The following is a 15,943-nucleotide window of genomic DNA, read 5'->3' on the forward strand; positions in this document are numbered from 1 at the left end:
AGTTACTTCCAGTGGACAAACTTCCAAAAGCTTCCGGGAAGAATTACAGCTTCATTCAATTCAGTCGTCAAAATCAGCTTAAATCAATACTTAAATCCTAAAGGCATTGGGTGCTGAATGAAGACAAAGACTGAAATAATTACAAAACACGAATTACACTTTTAGAAGCTTTATTTTATGGTGTGGCAAAATACATGATAGATGAAACATTTTTTTTTTTTTGCTTACCCCATGTACCCTTCGAGAGCATTAACGTATAAATTGTACTGTAACTGGGAATCGAGTATACGCGTTATTATCGCCAGGTGTTTTTCAAAGTCAAATAATGAACTATGAAATATAGTGTGTGAAACAACCTCATAGTGGGACAAACATAATGGCCCAGTAATAAAGAATGTTGCATGAAAACATCTTGCATCACAGATTATTGTGTTAAAACGTGATGTTTTTCATGGCAATCACAACGAAAAGATTTAAATTAATTTGCTGATGCAAAAACTTGTATTTAACCTAGTTTCAAAAATGGATTATTTAAATAATGTTGATGGTGTAAATTCGTTATTTAACAGCTAAATTCATGTTCGAAGAATTTGAGCTAAATATTTTCAAAGTAATTATGCAATGAAAACATTTTTTGAAGGAGGGATAAAACAAGGCATAAATAATGGGGTTACAGGCTGAATTGAAGTAACCCAACCAGTATAATATTTCCGAGAGGAGAGGAGATGCATTGTAGCCAGTGAGCGGATCAATTATTGAAAATGCAAACAAGGGTATCCAACAAAAGATGAATACACCAAGCACAATACTGAGAGTCTTTGCAGCCTTGCTCTCAGACTTTTTAACAAACCCACCTTTTCCTCTGTCATTTAAACATTTGCTCTTATCTCCAGTCTTTCGTACATGCTGTTTAGCTACAATAAATATGTGCGTGTAAATACAAACCATCACAGTGCAGGGAAAGAAAATGCAGATAGTACTGCCAAAGATTCTCCAAAGTGGGTTAGAATAAACTAAACAAGCACCAATGCATGGTAATGATGCCATTAAATCTTCTAAACCTGCCTCATTAGCCTTTGAATAAAGTATTCCAAAAGAGTAGGCAGCAGCCAGTGACCAGCTGACACATGCCATCATCACAGCCACTGTTATTGTGATTTTTCTAGAATAATGCAGAGGATTACATATTGCCTGATGTCTGTCAACAGCAATGCATATTAGGTGTAAGATGGAAGCAATGATGAGAGACAACTCAAAACTGGCATGCAGATGACAGAATGTATCACCATAGAACCAGCAGCCATGAACAGCCCGGGTGGCACTGAAGGGCATCACAATAACACCCACTAGTAGATCAACCAGAGCAAGAGATGAAATGAGCACATTGGTGGGACTGTGCAACTGTTTGAAATGACATATTGAAAAGATGACGAAAGAGTTCCCTAGAATTGTAACTAGCATGCCTGAAACAAACAGCAAATAGAGGGCAAAATTTATTCCAAAAGCGTTTTGTAGTACAACACATGAGACATTGTTGTCTGGAGCACAGTACATCAACAGCTCTGGAGGAAATGGGGCATGAGTCATCCTGAACCCAAACAAATATGCCAGAACCTCAAAGATAACCCAGCAAAACCCAGCAGAGAGAGGACCTCAGGAGAAACATCCTGAAACATCTGTCTTGTCGCAGCATTGAAGCCACTTAAATAATCATCATATTCACTGTGTCATCCAATCAAAGGCCTTCTGTTAACATACATTGTTACATCATCATATTTGCAGTTTGCACAGTATTGATCTAAATACTGTCAAATCTTTTACAAGGAAACAAATTATTTTTTAAGTATTGAAGTATTATTTTTAAATACGTCATATGTTACATATATACTGTAGCATCCCGTCCGGGACCGCTGTGTGGACAATGAATGCGTGAGTGGGTTTATCTTAATGTGCATTTATTGCAACAACCCTTAATGGTCACTGTTGGCAGTAACCACGCCGTACAACAGCACTTGTCTCCCTAGCCCCTCTACGCTTCAATGAAAAAAAAACACAGCGTAAACCTCCTGATGTCACTTCCTGCTACTGCCCAGCTTCATGAACATTCAGAACTTTTAATAGAACACTTAACACATAGCAGACCACATTAACAAGGTTGCTACACTGGCCCCCCTTGCAAAATCCCTCGCCCCAAGGGGTCAAATAAAGTCTCTAAAGTGACCTGGGGCTTGTCTCTGTCTCTGAGCTTGCGGTTTAGGACCACCCTGTTCTGCAGCAGGGGCTGTGTGTGGTGAAAGGGGTAAATATGGTGTGTGGATGGGGGACTCAGTCAGTGACTCTGGGGAACTGTGTGTAGGTGAAATGGGGCTTCTGTCCACAGGTGGTCTGCGGCTAACTCTCCTTGGACTATGTGCATGGTTGGGCGTGGTGTTTAAGACCATGACCTCCCTGGGAGGATGCCAGGGGCTCAGAGTCGTGGGGGGAAAACAGGTCCCCTCAGTACAGGCCAACCTGTCTCTGTGGAGCGCAACCATTCTCCCCCTGGGTGACAGCTGGCCTCTGTACACCACCTAGTGGCAGTCCAGATTAGGGCACCGGCATTTCTTCCTATGAGGGCTATACACCCGGACCAGTTCTCCAGCTTGGAAGTGTTTCCCCTTGGCCCTTACGTCATAGTTCCACTTTTGTCTCATGCCCGCTTTTTCCAGCTGGCCCCGGGTAAAGGCATGGGCTGACTCCATCCAGTCCTGGAGTGTCCTTGTGTACTCCGGCCCTGGAGTAATAGCGGGGGTGTCCGGGGGCTTGCTAAATGCCTCAACTGCTGGAGTTCGGAGCTCCCGTCTCAACATGAGCAGAGCAGGTGTGCAAGAGGTGGAGTCCTGAACAGCGGACCTGTAGGCCAGGAGGACAAGAGGAAGGTGTGTGTCCCAGTCATGTTGGTGCTCCACGGTGAGTACACCAAGCTGTTGTGCCAGGGTTCTATTGAACCTTTCTACCAGACCATCATTTTGAGGGTGCAAGGCTGTAGAGCACATCTTGTGCATGCCCAGCTGTTCGCACATGGTGGCAGACACACGTGACTCAAAGTTTCTTCCCTGATCACTACGGATGGTCTCTGCTGCCCCGAACTGACTGAACAGTCCCTCCACCAAAGCATCTACCACAGTCTCTGCCTCTTGGTCTGGCAGCACGTAAGCCTCTGGCCACTTTGTGAAGTAATCCATCGCTGCCAGGACATAATGGTTACCCCTGTCTGTGCAGGAAAACAGGCCCATGACGTCCACTGCTACTCTCTCCATAGGAGCTCCCACCACCAGCTGATGCTGGTGGCTACAATACATATACAAATGTTTATTACATGTTTGTTCATGACCTTTGTATAATATAGTCTCAGAGGCGACGAGGGGTAAAATTTCACGGCGCCTCTGCAGGCCTCTGGAGGTAGCATTAGAGGCGCAGCATTGGCAAACTATGTGAGTGGCAGGCTTTTGAATAAAGTACTCCATAAGCTTGGACAGCAGTCAGTGCCCAGCTCACACATACCATCATCACAGCCACTGACAATGAGATTTTTATAGAACAATGCAGAGGATTGCATATTACTTGATGTCTGTCGACAGCAATGGAAATTAGGTGGAAGACAGAAAGAGTGGTAACAGACTTATTGAACTGGTCATTCAGGATATGATTCTTAGAATCAGAATACTGCACTGATCCCCAGGGGGATATTGATTTTGTTACATGTTTGTTGTTAAAATGTTGGACAGTCACGTAGATATATCAGCCCCCATCCTGACAGCTGCTGGAGTCTGTGACCTCAAAAATTGTCCATGGGAGAAGGTAGAGCATGTAGCTCATGGAGAACATGACATCAACTATCTGTTGAATCGTTTCAAAACAGACCCACAGTGTCATAAAATCAAAAAATTCAGCTGAGGGCATGTTTTGCCAATGCGGGGTTGTGTGCTATTTCTGGTGCATGTTACAGAGGCTGCCAGAAGAGGTTTGCCCTCATTTTGATGCTACATGATATGATAGTTTCTATTCCATTCTCCCTGGCTGTATGTGGGTCAATATTTAACTGACTAAGCAGAATTAAGAAAGATAGGAAGTCATCTCGTAAGTTGTGACGATGGACAAGCTAATTTCAGTATCACTTGTGAGAATTGAGGGTGGATACAACTGGCTGACAACTGGGAACTAATGACATTGATAATAAATATAATTCTTACATAAGATTCATTGATTTGTTGGTTGGCCAATGTAATGAAGCCTATTAACATTATTTTAAGCTCATCTGTAACTGTGTAGTACTTTATTTGCCAAAAATATGAAGTACATTTTCTGCTCTATTATCATTATTTAACCTCCAAAACAGAAGAGACTTTGACTGTAAACCTTAATTTACAAGACATGTTCATGTGCTGCCACTTCTAAGAGCTTCTGGGAAATGTCCACTTCCATTTTGGCAGTAGTCAAAAATGAGGCCTAAAATGGATGTATGCCTATGCATGACAGTTTCAGTTGCTTCCAGTGGACAAACTTCCAAAATCTTCTGGGAAGAATTACAGCTTCATTCAATTCAGTCGTCAAAATCAGCTTAAATCAGTACATAAATCCTAAAGGCATTGGGTGCTGAATGAAGACTGAAATAATTACAAAACACAAATTATACTTTTAGAAGCTTTATTTTATGGTGTGGCAAAATACATGATAGAGAAAACATTGCTTACCCCATGTACCATTTGAGACCATTAACATATGAATTGTTACAGCTGTAAACTGATCAAGGGACATTATGTAATCATAACTGGGAATCGAGTATACGCGTTATTATTGCCAGGTGTTTTTCAAATTCAAATAATGAACTATGAAATATAGTGTGTGAAACAACCCCACAGTGGGACAAACATAATGGCCCAGTAATGAAGAATGTTGCATGCAAACACCGTGTATCACAGATTATTGTGTTAAAACATGTTGTTCTTCATGACAATAACAACGAAAAGATTTCAATTAATTTGCTGATTCAAACACTTGTATTTAACCTAGTTTCAAAAATGGGTTATTTAAATAATGCATGTTGATGGTGTAAATTCGTTATTTAACAGCTAAATTCATATTGGAAGAATTTGAGCTAAATATTTTCAAAGTAATTATGCAATGAAAACATTTTTTGAAGGAAGGATAAAACAAGGCATAAATAATGGGGTTACAGGCTGAATTGAAGTAACCCAACCAGTATAATATTTCCGAGAGGAGAGGAGATGCATTGTAGCCAGTGAGCGGATCAATTATTGAAAATGCAAACAAGGGTATCCAACAAAAGATGAATACACCAAGCACAATACTGAGAGTCTTTGCAGCCTTGCTCTCAGACTTTTTAACAAACCCACCTTTTCCTCTGTCATTAAAACATTTGCTCTTATCTCCAGTCTTTCGTACATGCTGTTTAGCCACAATAAATATGTGCGTGTAAATACAAACCATCACAGTGCAGGGAAAGAAAATGCAGATAGTACTGCCAAAGATTCTCCAAATTGGGTTAGAATAAACTAAACAGGCACCAAGACATGGTAATAAGGCCATTAAATCTTCTAAACCTGCCTCATTAGCCTTTGAATAAAGTATTCCAAAAGAGTAGGCAGCAGCCAGTGACCAGCTGACACATGCCATCATCACAGCCACTGTTACCGTGATTTTTCTAGAATAATGCAGAGGATTGCATATTGCTTGATGTCTGTCAACAGCAATGCAAATTAGGTGGAAGATAGAAGCAATGATGAGAAACATCTCAAAACTGGCATGCAGATGACAAAACATATCACCATAGAACCAGCAGCCATGAACAGACCGGGTGGCACTGAAGGGCATCACAGTAACACCCATTAGTAGATCAACCAGAGCCAGAGATGAAATGAGGACATTGGTGGGACTGTGCAACTGTTTGAAGTGACATATTGACAGGATGACAAAAGAGTTCCCTAAAATTGTAACTAGCATGCCTGAAACAAACAGCAAATAGAGGGCAAAATTAATTCCAAAAACATTTTGTAGTACAACACATGAGGCATTGCTGCCTGGAACACAGAACATCAACAGCTCTAGAGGAAATGGGGAATGAGTCATCCTGAACCCAAACACATAAGCCAGAACCTCAGAGATAACCCAGCAAAACCCAGCAGAGAGAGGACCTCAGGAGAAACATCCTGAAACATCTCTCTTGTTGCAACATTGAAGCCATGTAAATAATCATCATATTCGCTGTGTCATCCAATCAAAGGCCTTCTATTAACATACATTGTTACATCATCATATTTGCAATTTGCACAATATTGATCTAAATAACCATCAAATGTTTCATAAGGAAAACAAATTAGTTTTTCAGTATTGAAGAAAAATAATTTTTAAATATGTCATATGTTGCATACATGTAACACATGACATACATTAAATTACATTTTTGTTCATGACCTTTGTGTAGTATAGAAATATTCACTCTGAGCCCCAAAGTACACTCAGCTATAAACTGAACTGTTAATGAATTGGTAGCACTGTAGGAGTATAGCATTAATTTTACTGAAGTACTGCTTTCTGGGCCTCTCTGAAACAGAGTGACAGAGAACAAAGGGACGCTAGTGATTCATAACTAGATCAAATGGAAGTTGAGCTATGAGATAAGGCCATCATTTTAGTTTAAAACTATACAAATAAACATTCTTGACAGAATGTAAGGAAACTGTGTCTCGGGGCAATAGCTCGTGTTATCATCATTATCCTATTTTGACAAGTAACTTTTTGAAATCATTTCCTCATGATTTCCAATGTTTTCCATCCTTTTTTTTAGTTTGACAGCTTGTGATCCTTTTATTCACCACTTAATTGAAAAATTCAACAGCCAGGTTCAGGTGGTGGAAGATGTGTATGTGAGGCAGACTGAACGGACACATGCACAGACTGACTGAACCGGTCATGCAGCCTGTGGTTATCATGTTGGACAGTGATGTAGATGTGTCAGTCCCCATTTAACAGCTTCTGACCCCAAAGTGAGGCCATGGGAGAAAGCAGAGCTTGTAGCTTATGGATATCATGACATCAAGCATCTGTGGAGTCACTTTGAACCCATTTTACAGAGAAAAAAGTTTATAAATAAGGAAAATGTCTTAACAGAGTAAATTCAGCTAAAGGCATTTATTGGCAATGCAGGGCAGTGGGCTGTTCCTATTGATTGTTAGAGGTTTGCTTACATTCTGAATTCATGTTGTGTTGGCTCTCCTAATCTCTTCAGTTGCTTGTGAGAGGACATCCATCAAATAGAGATGGTGGACGAGATGATTTTGGTGATACTTGAAGGACCCATTGTCGAAGTTTGCAATGGTGAGGACCAATGGATCTGTGGCGAAAATAAGCACAAAGTCAAACCAAACTTTCAAAGGATAGAAAAAATGAACAAGCAACCAGTGTATTGCAGGATTTACTTTATATGAATCTGTGAGGAACACATGAACACTACTGGAATTTTGTAAAGCAGGAATTGAAACAAAACATATCAGCTTATAACACATAAGATTAAAACTCTGTGAATAATCGGATAAAACAGAAAACAAAGAATTTTGTTTGATAACTGTCATAAAGCCTTTACATTTTTAATGTAACATTTGTTAAGTGGACATACTGGATAACTGCATTGTGATGCAGTTACTCAAATACAAGGTGACTAGATAAGTTGTATCCTGATCAGTGTGTAACCCCCATAAGTTAACAGATTGACACAAATTGAACTTTTTTTCCTTCGTTTTTTGAGCTAGAAATGCTTTTCAAGTTGATTTTGGGAAGCAATGAATGCTTTTATTATTGCAGTAGTAAAAAAAAAAGAAATGAATGAATTAGATAGCGAGTCACCAATGGGAACAAACAGACAAGCCCCCATTTCATGTCATGACCTCACTGTAGGCCATGACAAAAAATGGTAAAGGATGTCAAGTGCAAAAATGAATATAAATCATTTATTAGGATGAACATAAACCAAACAAACTGCCAGATGACATGTGTTTGTCAGTAGCATCAGTGGATGTGGATTTGTGGACAGACAGTGTGGTTTAGGTGTTTGTGGAGCAAAATAATCTTTAAACAAAATAATAAAGACGAAGGCACTGGTGAGGGCAATGATGGAGAAAGCCTCAGCCTAGTTCGATTAAACCTGGGCCCTAGGTGCTCCAGATCTGGCTGTTACTGCATTCAGCTTCCTCTGGTGACCTGAGAGGGAGACAGGTAGAGGGTGTCGATAGCAAACCTACACAAACCCTCTTAACGAGCTGCAGGGGCCATCACAACCAGTCAAATACTGACAAACTTTACATGCAATTCTCACAGATTGAAAAAAATAAAACAAAAACGTAATGGCCCAGTAATAAAGCATGCTGTTCAACAAAATGTTCCATTAGTACTGTAATAAAGACAGTGGTTTGTGGTGTCATTATTGGTGACAACAAGAAAAACATGGCCTTTCTGCAGCTGAATTGATTGCATGCCCTACAATTTGTTTTAAGAGTAACTTATGTGAATATATTAAATACTAAATCTGTGAGTTGATCACTACACAGATAAATTCATAGTAGAGGAATTAGAGATGAATATTTTCAGAGTGATTATGCAATGAAAACATTTCTTGAAGGAGGGATAAAACAAGGCATAAATAATTGGGTTTAAGGTTGAATTAAAATAACCCAACCAAACTAATCCTTCAAAGACAAGAAAGGGTGTGTTGAAGCCAGTGAGTGGATCAGCTATTGAATTCATAAAAAACGGCATCCAACAGAAAATGAATGCACCAAGAACAATACCCAGAGTCTTTGCAGCCTTGCATTCAGACTGTTTAACCAACCCACCTCTTCCTCTGTAATTTGGATATTTGTTCTTATCTCCAATCTTTCTTACATGCTGTTTAGCCACAATAAATATTTGAGTGTAAAGACAAACCATTACAGTGCAGGGAAAGAAAAAGCAGAAAACACTGTCCAATATTCCCCAAAGGGCGCTAAAGGGAATATTACAAATGCCAAGGCAGTTTGTTGAAGCCATTAAATCCTCTAACCCTACAACAATGGTCTTTGAATAAATTAGTCCGAAAGAGTAGGCAGTAGCCAGTGCCCAGCTGACACATACCATAATCATGGCAACTGACATTGTGATTTTTCTAGAATAATGCAGGGGATTACATATTGCTTGATGTCTGTCGACAGCAATGCAAATTAGGTGAAAAATAGAAAGAGTGGTGAAAAATAGATCAAAACTGGCGTGTATTTGACAGTAGGTATCGCCATAGAACCAGCAGCCATAAATTGCTGTGACAGCACGGATGGGCATCACGATCACACCCACTAGCAAATCAGCCAAAGCAAGAGATAAAATGAGCACATTGGTAGGATTATGCAACTGCTTGAAATGACATATAGACACAACGACAACAGCATTCCCTAAAATGGTAAGCAGCATGCCAAACACAAACACGGAATAGAGGGCAAAATTAGTCCAAAAATTGAACTGTTCCATAACACATGAGGCATTACTGCCAGGAACACAGTACATCCACTCCTCTTGAGAAAAGTCATCACTCATCATAAATCCAAACATGCTGAAACCTTTCTCTTGTAATCAGTCACTCTATAGAAGCCACCTTAATAATTACTGGATACACTTTGCCATCCAATCCAAAGCCTCCAATTAACATACATGTAAAGTAATCCAAGCAACATTACTGTGTCATCATATTGGCAGTTTCACAAGGAAAATAATTTAGTTTTATGTAATGTTGTACACATTAAAAGATGTCATACTTACATAGATTAATGCATGTTAGTTGCTGTATTGTTGATACACTGCACACAGAGTTTACAGTTGTTAAAAGTCAATCCGAGCTTTCATAACATTCCAATACACTACACCACTCAGAATATTTGCAATATGCACACTAATTAACTAATTAACAGTTCATAGTTTCATATGAATTTGTCTATTCTTAATTACATAAATATAATATTTTGATGTGCTGGAAAGATAAAGCACACTAAACTGAGGGTGCATTTGGAAATAGTCATTTTGAGCACCAGTTTGTGTTCTGACACACCCTGGGCCATTTGTAATTTCAAAGTGCCCTTTTAATATCCATCCATCCGGATCAGGTCTCTGAGTCAGCAGGATTAGAAGGATATTCCAGATATCCTTCTCCCCAGCAAAGCTTTCCAGATACTCCTGAGGCATCCTGAGGCATCTGCGGGATCCCTGCGGATGTCTAAACTCCTCACCCTATCCCTCAGGCTGAGCCCAGCAATGGAGAAAAGTAATTTCAGCTGATTTTATCGGCGATCTCATTCTTTTAGTCTACCTACAGCTTGTGACTGTAGGTGAGAGTCGGAACATGGATGGACTGGTACATTTGGAGCTTCACCTTCTGCCTCACCTCACTCATACAGGAACTGGTTAGCTTGTAGCAGTGAGCCTGGTAGCACATACCCCCGCAGTAAGAATTCCTTGGGGGACTTGTCCAAGTCTACGAAACACCCATGTCCCCCTCAGCAAGATTACAAAGGTAAAAAGTTGGCACCCTGGAAAGCATATTTTGTTTCTGGGCTGTCTTCATTTGCGGTGTCGGTGTGTAGTTTGATGATGAAAGAATTCTGCGGAGCAAGATTGGGTGGAACGATAGAGCAATCTTTATTGAAACAGATCTCAAGCCTGCGTCTGAACCAGTGTGGCCGCACCCTGGTATCCCCCAGTCTATGGCAAAGTTCTGCTCAATGCTTTGCCCTCTGCTCTACCAGAAATCCTCTCAAACCTTTGATTTTAGGAAATCTGCAAGTTACCGCCTCTCTTTCTCTGCCTCTGCAGGCCTTTTTAGAGTCCATTCGCCCACACCTGCCTACTTCTTCTAATTGGTCACTTTTGTGGATTGAGGGTCCTTCCATCCAGTGGAAGAAAGAGGAGTTGGTCTGCCTCCCTGCTCATCTCCTGTAAATCACCTAACTCTGCTGCTGTCACTCTTCACACCCTAAAAGAGACCAAATGGTCTCTCTGTCCTTCTGAGGAAATGTATGTGTTTAGACATCTCCAATCATCTGAGATGAGAGTCAAATTCAGTTTTAGTACTCTGTATGGGCCTCGTCCTCTAGCTAATCTTTAACTCACACAGAGAGCTGATTAATGGCTCTGGGACCCCTGGACATGTAAATCCCACACCGGCCACCTTTCTTAACTCACATAGGGAAAATTAATCTTTCGCAGTTAAATCTGTGAAAATGTGTAGGCCGCCCAGATGCCTCACATATTAAGTGTAAAATAGAAATAATGGTCAGAAACAACACACAATTGGAATGCAGGTGACAGAATACATCGCCATAGAACAAACAGCCATGGACAGTCTGGGTGACACTAAAGGGCATTGCAATAACACCTACTAGTAAAATGGTGGAAGAGAAAATGATTTACAATACTGAACTGTACCATGGCACATCAGGCATTGCTGTCTGGAAAACAGCAACTGTTCTGGAAACAATTCATAGGTCATCTTTAACTCAGCAACATATGCCAAAACCTCAGAGATAATTTAACAGAGAGAGGAAGGGAGGATGGGAAAAACATAGTGAATCCTCTGTCTTGTAACTAAAGTCACAGCAATGAAACCATCTACATAATCATGGGATGCACTATGCCATCCAATTAAATGCCTGCTATTAACATACAAATACAGCAGTTAATTAAATATCATGTTATCAGAAAATTACAGACTTGTCTAACTAGTGTCACATGGAAAATAAGTTAGTTTTGCTGCTGAAATGGTGGTCCCAAATGACTGAACAATAACTGAAATACTGCAACCCATATTTGTGGAGCATAAATAAAGAAGTTGTTTCAGAGTGGATTCAGATGAAGGCTTTTGCAATGTATTGTGGTGTGCTAATTCTATTGCATGTTATGGAGGCCAGTTGGAGAGATTTGCCCATATTCTGATGCTACATGATGTAGTCTCTGAGGCTGTATGTGAGAGGGCATCCAGCTGCCGAAGGAGAAACAAGATACACTGAATGTAATTTATGCCAGCAGATATAATGGTCAGGCTGATTTTTGTGTCAAAATCCAATATTTAAATGCAAAGGAGCCAATGGATGATGAAATCAGCACAAAGGTCCAGAAAACCATACTTTCAAAAGACCAATAAAAGGAAACAAGCAACCAGTTAATTGCGAGATTTGTTCTTCGGGGATCTGTGAAGGGCACAACCAGATTTGTTCACACCAGGGACTGAGACTAGACACAGTAATTCATAATAGTGAAGATTCAAATTCTGAAGTATCAGACAAAACAGACAACAATGAATTGTGTTTGGTTCATGTAATAATGCTTTTAATTTTATTCACGACACATTTCAAACACTAAACTTACATGTAACTACATAGTAATTCAATTGGTGAATATGTAAGGTTACTAAATATGTTTTATCCTGATCTGTGTAATCCATGAAAGTGAATTAGGTGGACAGAGGTTTTCAAGTCATTAACGTGATCCATAGTATTCATTCAATTTCACTTTTTTCTGAGATACTTTCTCAGGGCTTTTGGGTAAAGATGACAGCTTGGGTTACTGCAGTAAGACAGAAAAGCCCTAAAGTAGTAAACGTGGGCTAAAATGGACAAATGCAAGAACATATGATACAGTAATGCTTAATTTACAAAATGGTTCTGTAATTTGTATTGGTGCTGATATAGGCATTGTTAAAAGTATAAATTGATCAGGGGCTATATTTTAATATCACTAGGAATTGAGTCTACAAGTAATAATTACTGGATTTTTTTCTGACTGAAAACATGAAAAATAGTGTGTAACATGATCACATGGAAAGACAGACATGATGCCCAGTAACTATGTTTTCAGACAAAATGTACCATTACTCCTGTGATAAAGTCTTTCTTTTGAAAAACACAAAAACCTGTTATCATTGATGGCAATTCAGTTGCCACTGATTTGTCATTTAACAGATGGATTCATAGTTGAAGAATTTGAGCTGAATATTTTCAGAGTGATAATATATTGAAAACATTTTTTGAAGGAGGGATAGAACAAGGCATAAATAATGGGGTTACAGGCTGAATTGAAGAAACCCAACCAATATAATACTTGAAAGAGCAGACCAGGGGTGCGGAAGCCAGTGAGAGGATCAATTATCGAATTCATAAAAAAGGGCATCCAACAAAAGATGAATACACCAAGCACAATACTGAGAGTCTTCGCAGCCTTGCACTCAGCCCTGATCAGCCCTCCTCTTCCTCTGTCATTTAAACAGGTACTCTTATCTCCAATCTTTCTTACATGCTTTTTAGCCACAACAAATATTTGAGTGTAAAGACAAACCATTACAGTGCAGGGAAAGAAAAAGCAGAAAGTGCTGTCCAATATTCCCCAAAGGGGGCTAAGATAAATGTTGCAAATGCCAAGACAGTCTGTTGATGACATTAAATCCTCTAACCCTGCAACAGTGGTTTTTGAGAAAAATAGTCCAAAAGAGTAGACAGCAGCCAGTGACCAGCAGGCACACACCATCATCACAGCCACTGACATTGTGATTTTTCTTGAATAATGCAGAGGATTACATATTGCTTGATATCTATCAACAGCAATACAAATTAGGTGCAAGATAGAAAGAGTGGTGAAAAACACATCAAAACTGGTGTGTATTTGACAGTAGGTATCGCCATAGAACCAGCAGCCATAAATTGTTGTGATGGTGCAAATGGGAATCACAATAACACCCACTAGTAGATCGACCACAGCGAGGGATAGAATGAGCACATTGGTAGGACTATGCAACTGTTTGAAATGACATATTGACAAGATGACAACAGAGTTCCCTAAAATGGTAACCAACATGCATGAAAGAAACACCAAATACAGGGCAAAATTAGTCCAAAAACTGAAGTGTTCCATAACACATGAGGCATTGCTGCCTGGAACACAGTACATCAACTGCTCTTGAGAAAAGTAATCAGTCATCATAAACCCAAAGACATGCACCAAAACCTCAGAGATAACCCAACAGATCCCAGCAGAGAGAGGACCTTGAGAGAAACATAGTGAAACCTTTCTCCTGTGATCAGAGTCACAGCATAGAAGCAACCTAAATAATCCTACATACTAGATACACTCTGCCATCCAATCAAAGGCCTCCTATTAACATCCATGTAAAGTAGTCCAAGCAACATTACTATGTCATCATATTTGCAGTTTCACAGGGAATATAATTTATATTTGTATACTACATTACACTTTTGTGTAATGTAGTATACAGTATACATCTTTTAATGTATACTACATTTCTCTTTTGTGTAATGTAGTATACATTAAAAGATGTCATACTTATATAAATCAATGCATGTTAATTGCTGTATTGCTAATACACACTACACACTGAGTTTCTAATTGCTAAAAGTTTCTGAATTTAGATGACCAGTGTTGGTTGCTGTTGATGTGGTGTGTTAACAAATTAAGTCCTCTGACATAAACAAATGATTAACTTCCACCACTGAAAACAGAATTTCCAGAGCCTCATCAATGTATAGTCATGTTTATTTTTCATTGATAACAATACACTGTCCACTCTGTTTATAATTACACTGTTTGTATATGTACATCTTATGTAATTCTTTTTGTATTTCTGCTCTAGATCTTCTTCTTACCTATTTATTATATTGTTTATTATTTACTGTTATGATTGTTTGTTATATTGAACTGTCCTTTGGCTGCAGTGATGCATACGTTTTCCCATTTGTGGAACTAATAAAGACATTTCTGATTCTAATTCTAGACAAGCAGACATACAAGCAGGCTAATGGCACCACAAACATCACAAAGTAAAATCATCCACCAGAACAAACATCTACCCCCTGTGCTTGGATAAACTGCATGTTTCTGTCAGATTTTAGAACAGCTACTTTGCTATCAATTAATAGAAATGCAAGCACTGCAAAGCACAGTGATATATTATACTTCAGCAAGCTGTCCTGCTAAATTTGTTTTATATCTAGTTTGCTTAACAGTGTTTAAATAACCTAAATCTCAACTGTTTACATTTTAGAAACATGTGCTCTATAACATTATGGGCTGATTAACAATAACAGGATATTCACATCTGATCTAAGTATTTCATAGAATTATGTGTTTTCATCATGATTCCCAGGGCTTCATCACAGAAACATCTCCAAACTACTTTTTTCTATCTGAAGTGTCAAAGGCAATTAATATACTCATGACTATGTCCTAACCTGTTTTAGACCTTGTGTTGTATCTTTTAGATTGCCTGACTAGAACTGTCAACTTTGTTTGCACTCATCTTGCCAGTATCTGTGTTAAGTGTGTACATGCTGTTGCTTGTATCCTTGACAATGGCTTTCTCATCTCATGTATGACTAGCTTGCTGTATTGACAAGAAAAGTCCCAGTGATTTGAAGGCATCAGTTGTGTCAGTGGTGAGGAAATATACCCCCTTATACATGGTCAATGAAATGTATGCTGATACGTTAACAGTATTTTCTTCTACAAGAGACTTGGTTTGTTTGTACTGCATTAATAATTTTAGTAGCATGTCAATCATAGTATTTCATTGTTCATGTCTTTGTTGTCACTGACAGTTAGTGACCAGTATTGTGACTGTAGGACTAAGTTGAAATGGACTCCAACATAGGACATTGTTAAGTTAGAATGTTTCTGTAATACCAAAAATGCTAAATGTCATACGAAACTGAGATAAGATCATATTTCAATTGTTTCAGGATGTTTCTGTAATGACTCAATTCGGTCCAAGACTGTTGTGCTTAATTTTGTGAAGAAAAAGATTTCTGCCATGTTTAAATGTCATGTTTTTTTTTATTAACACAATTTTATAAAAAACAATTAT

At 39.0% G+C, this 15,943-nt stretch overlaps 4 protein-coding genes across 4 annotated transcripts; all 4 read right to left on the bottom strand.

Annotated features, from left to right (window-relative positions):
- Positions 1-558: 558 nt before the first annotated feature.
- Positions 559-1,587, bottom strand: LOC119027725 (trace amine-associated receptor 13c-like). Its single transcript, XM_037113154.1, has one exon. The coding sequence runs from the start codon at positions 1,585-1,587 to the stop codon at positions 559-561; it is 1,029 nt and encodes a 342-aa protein (XP_036969049.1).
- A 3,513-nt stretch (positions 1,588-5,100) lies between these two features.
- On the bottom strand, positions 5,101-6,272 carry LOC119027726 (trace amine-associated receptor 13c-like). Its single transcript, XM_037113155.1, has one exon. The coding sequence runs from the start codon at positions 6,127-6,129 to the stop codon at positions 5,101-5,103; it is 1,029 nt and encodes a 342-aa protein (XP_036969050.1). The 5' UTR covers positions 6,130-6,272.
- A 1,901-nt stretch (positions 6,273-8,173) lies between these two features.
- LOC119026627 (trace amine-associated receptor 13c-like) lies at positions 8,174-9,668 on the bottom strand. The gene has a single exon (XM_037111051.1). The coding sequence runs from the start codon at positions 9,631-9,633 to the stop codon at positions 8,596-8,598; it is 1,038 nt and encodes a 345-aa protein (XP_036966946.1). The 5' UTR covers positions 9,634-9,668; the 3' UTR covers positions 8,174-8,595.
- LOC119026628 (trace amine-associated receptor 13c-like) lies at positions 9,505-15,880 on the bottom strand. The gene has a single exon (XM_037111052.1). It carries the CDS (start codon positions 14,044-14,046, stop codon positions 13,021-13,023), a length of 1,026 nt encoding a protein of 341 aa, XP_036966947.1. The 5' UTR covers positions 14,047-15,880; the 3' UTR covers positions 9,505-13,020.
- Between the last annotated feature and the right edge of the window lie 63 nt (positions 15,881-15,943).

Source organism: Acanthopagrus latus, chromosome 10, assembly GCF_904848185.1.
Source record: "Acanthopagrus latus isolate v.2019 chromosome 10, fAcaLat1.1, whole genome shotgun sequence".
Lineage (NCBI taxonomy): Eukaryota > Metazoa > Chordata > Actinopteri > Spariformes > Sparidae > Acanthopagrus > Acanthopagrus latus.